The sequence below is a fragment of the Grammomys surdaster genome, unplaced genomic scaffold (genome assembly GCF_004785775.1).
Source record: "Grammomys surdaster isolate TR1022 unplaced genomic scaffold, NIH_TR_1.0 126109, whole genome shotgun sequence".
Taxonomy (NCBI): Eukaryota; Metazoa; Chordata; class Mammalia; order Rodentia; family Muridae; genus Grammomys; species Grammomys surdaster.
Window position 1 is genome coordinate 4671812 of NW_021620917.1, and position 4249 is coordinate 4676060.

At 48.2% G+C, this 4249-nt stretch overlaps 1 protein-coding gene across 1 annotated transcript in view; it reads left to right on the top strand.

The window, feature by feature from the left end:
* Iqce (IQ motif containing E) overlaps positions 1-4249 on the top strand; it is a 35040-nt gene that overhangs the window by 3069 nt on the left and 27722 nt on the right. The window contains exons 3-4 of the mRNA XM_028756016.1: positions 1561-1606; positions 2325-2488. Of these exons, the coding sequence (XP_028611849.1) occupies positions 1561-1606; positions 2325-2488 (210 nt within the window). The remainder of the gene's footprint in view (positions 1-1560; positions 1607-2324; positions 2489-4249) is intronic.

Here is a 4249-nt window from a genome sequence, read left to right on the forward strand (position 1 = left end):
ACCACTGAGCCACACCCCAGCCCCTCACTGGGGGATTCTAGGCAGGGTCTCTGCCACTGAGCCACACCCCAGCCCCTCACTGGAGGATGTTAGGCAGGCTTTCTAGATTGGAAAAATACTCCCAGTGCCCCATGGGAATTAGCCAGCATCTCAGGTTGTAAGTTGCACTGAGTGGCAAAGGGAAGCATGCTCAGTGCTCACTTAGTGGATAGCCCAAGAAATTACTTGATTCCATCTATACATGAGATCTGAAGGGACCCAACACGAGAAGCCTCAGCTGCCCTTAGGAGACCTCACATGCCCACAGTCCCCAAGGAGGGACCACTGTTATTGTATGACAAAACTTTTCCTGGGGAGACAACTCACCCTAGATTGGGATCCCAGGACAGACCAAAGTGCAGCTCGGTGAAGGAGTTGCTCGGAGGAGTATTGACGAGGTGGTTACTTAAGGACCAAATGACTCAAAGACAGCTGCATGACCAAGGCACACCCAAGCGTGGGGGACAGCTCACGAACCTGGGAGCCTGGAGCACACTGCACAGTCCGCAGGAACTCAGCAGGTTGGACAGTGTCCTTTCCAAGTTACCACAGTCTAGATCTTTCCTGGGCAGGTGGTCTAGTCCCAGAGTCTGGGAGTCTTATTTGCAGCTTGGCTTGTCTGAGAGTAACTTTAGGCTTTCATTTCTTTCTTAGACAGGGAGGAGCCTAGTGAGTCTGGTCAGCTTGAGGAACTTCCTGGGGCTATTGAGTTCTTTACCTTCATGCTTAAGGACCAACCCTGCAGGATTGAATCTTTCAATCTGGAAGGAAACGGTTTTGTGACAAGTGTCCCACAGCCAGGGACATGAGACGTGATCCTGACGCCACGGGCTGGGGAAGGAGCCACCTAACAAGTCCAAGCAGAGTCCAAATCTCTCTGGGGTATAGAGAACAGTATTTCCACCAGAGGGGAGCAAGGACCTGCCATATGCTGCAGCCTTCACACGCAGCCTTGTGCTAAGTGCTTGGAAAGGCAGGTCACGGCCCACCCTAGAAGCTGCAGGACTGCGTTCCCACTGGACTGCAAGGGCGTTTGTTTGCTATGGAGACTGTTTTTCATACAGGGTCCTCTCCCTTAGTGGGGATCTGCCATGGACTGACTTACCAGCCGTTCATCTTAGTGCGTCTGCTGTGAGCACACAGGTGTTCACTGGCAGCCAGAACAAGCACAGGACATATGGGAGACCTTTCCTTTTTTGTTGGTCTTTCAAGAAGTGGTTTCTCTGTGTAGCCTGGGCTGTCCTGGAACATCCTCTGTAGACTAAGCTAGCCTTGAACTCAGAGATCTGCCTGCCTCTGCCTCCTGAATGCTCACAACCAGGGAAAGTAATCTTCCTGACTCCCAGTACGAGAAGTCTCAGCTGCCTACCATGTATTGGATCTACACTCGGGAGTGCCTCAGACCTCTGTGAGGTCTCCTGGCCCGGGCTCTCTCTCTCTGGCCTCTTGAGTATGGCGAAGTTCTCCAACAGAGCTCTTAGAAAGCCTGGCATGCTTCTCATTGCTTCTTCTTTCTTTCAGAAAACAAAAAGAAAAAATTTCCACAAACCTCCTTCCACATCACCAAGTAAGTATGGCTGGACAGATTCTGTGTTCCCTCATCCCCACCTCGGCTCTGCAGTATGTGGCAGGAACGGCCCTTCCCCTGTGTCCTAGAGAAATGGAAGGATGTTGCTTTTTGGATGCAGTTGGAAGAGGGGGCTGAGTGGCTCAGGATTACCTGTGATTGTTTGAGGACTGCTGTCCCAGAGCACCGTGCAGGCCACCATCCCCCTGAGCTTCCCATAAGACAGTGCGGAGTAGAGACCGCCTTTCCTTCCTCCTGATTTCTCAAAGCCAGGGCACAGCTGAAATGAAAGGAAGCTGTATTTGGTCTTACACGCCCATACGCGTGTGCACACATATGTGCACGTGGCAGTCCCTAAGCCACATTATCCTCAGGTGTGGTTCATCCTGTTTGTGACACAAGTTCTAGAGCTTTTGCCTAAAGCTCACCAATTAGGTTAGAGTGGCTGTCCAGTGAGTCCCCAGAGTCTGCCACCTCTACCTCCCCAGCAGCAGGATTGCAGACATGTGTCACCGCGCCTGGCTTCTGTATGGGCTTGAGCCAACTCAGATCTTTGTACTTGTGAGACAAGAACTTTACTGACTGAGCCATCGCCCAGGCCCCGTGAAAGGATGCTTCTGACTGGGATTTGCTCTTCCAGCAGCAGCACGTGGGCCCTTGCTGGGGAGGGGTGTATCTCCCCAGATGGAGCAGATGGGTGTACCTTTCATTCCTATAGGATCTGAGCTCATTCTGCTACGGAGGCCCTTCTCTTCCTCCTCCTCAAAGGACGAAGACTGCTTTCTGCCTCTAGCTGTGACTGAAGGAGACAGCATTTATATAAGGCAACAGCACTTAAATAGGGTTGGTCCCCAGTACCTGCAAGGCTGTCTGGTGTTGCCTGTCAGTGTCACATCGCTCTAGGGCCTCATGGCTCATGTGTCAGCCTGTATAGGAGTCTCTGTGACAAATGTGAATGTGTTGCCCCCAAACCTATAGGGACCTGACCTGTTCCTGTGTGTGCACACGTGTGTGTGTGTGTGTGTGTGTGTTCATGTGATCTTTTTTGTTGTCGTTGGGTTCTATTGTTTGTTTGTTTTCTGAAACAGAGTTTCTCTGTGTAGCCCTGGCTGTCCTGGAACTCAAGTTCTGGGATTAAAGGTGTGCGCCACCACTGCCTGGCCGAATGTGATCTCTTTTTTGTTGTTGTTGAGACAGTCTCATAGCCCAGGCTGTGGATGACTGAACTGATCTTCCTGCCTTAGCCAGACCCTTAGCGTGGCTGATAGTGTTACTTTAAACTTGGGGAAATGTTACAGTGTTACATGAATACCTTTATTTTTGGCATGAATTTGTCCTTTCTTACATAAAGTTGTGAGAGTCTCAATAAAAAATTTCAGGCACTGGAGAGACGTCTCAGAAGGCATGATTACTGTCTGCTCTTCCAGAGGAGCCGGCTTCTGTTCCTTTCACCCACAGGAGAGCTCACAACTGTCTCTAACCCCATTTCCAGGGGGACTCATCACCCTCACGCAAACATACATACAAGCAGCACACCAGTGCACATAAAGTAATAAATTACACACAAATTTTAAAAGTATAATTTTAGAACATTTCCTTCGTTATAACAAATGCACTAGGAATTTTATTTCTCGTTTCTTCTCTATAAAGATTAAAATGTTCAGCTGAAGAGATGCCTCAGCTAGACTCACGACTGAATATAATGCTATATAATATTTTTATATTTTTAAAAATTTATTTTGGTTTTCAAGATGGGGTTCTCTATGTAGTTCTGGCTGTCCTCCAACTCACTTCTCTAGACCCATGCTGGCCACACACTCACAGAAATCTGCTTACCTCTGCCTCCCAAGTGCTGAGATTAAAGGCATGCACCACCACCATCTGGCAAATACTAACTTATTTCTGGCTAGGCATGGTGGCACAGGCCTTTAATCCCAGCACTTCAGAGGCAGAGGCAGGAGGATCTCTGTGAGTTCAAGTTCATCCTGGTCTAGAGACTGAGCTCCAGGACAGCCAATGTGGTTATACAGAGAAACCCTGTCTTGGAAAAAAGAAAAAAAATTATTATTTCTGTGATCATCCTATAGTAACACGAGAAACTTAGTTCTTAAGGAGTAAAACCGTGTACACACACACTGTGGTCAGGGCTATGCAAAAATCATGTTTTTGAAGAAAGTTTAACTGAACATTACATGTCATAGCATGGCAGAATTACATCATCTTTTTTTTTTTTTTTTTTTTTTTGAGACAGGGTTTCTCTGTATAGCCCTGGCTGTCCTGGAACTCACTCTGTAGACCAGGCTGACCTCGAACTCAGAGATCTGCCTGCCTCTGCCTCCCAAGTGCTGGGATAAAGGGCCTGTGCCACCACCGCCCAGCTAGAATTACATCTTCAGTACAAATTTTTCATATTTTCAAATTCCCCTTTCTTCTAAAACAAAACAAAACAATGTTTTACACTTACTTACTTGGGTGTAAAACCAGGTATAATGACTTAACATCTATAGTTTTGGCTAAATACACTAGGCTAGACCACAGATACCACTCAGTGATAGTGCACCTACCTAGACTCCCCCAGTGAGAGGCTGGGGTGTGATCAGTGGTAGAGCCCCTGCCTAGAATCCCCCAGTGAGGGGCTGGGGC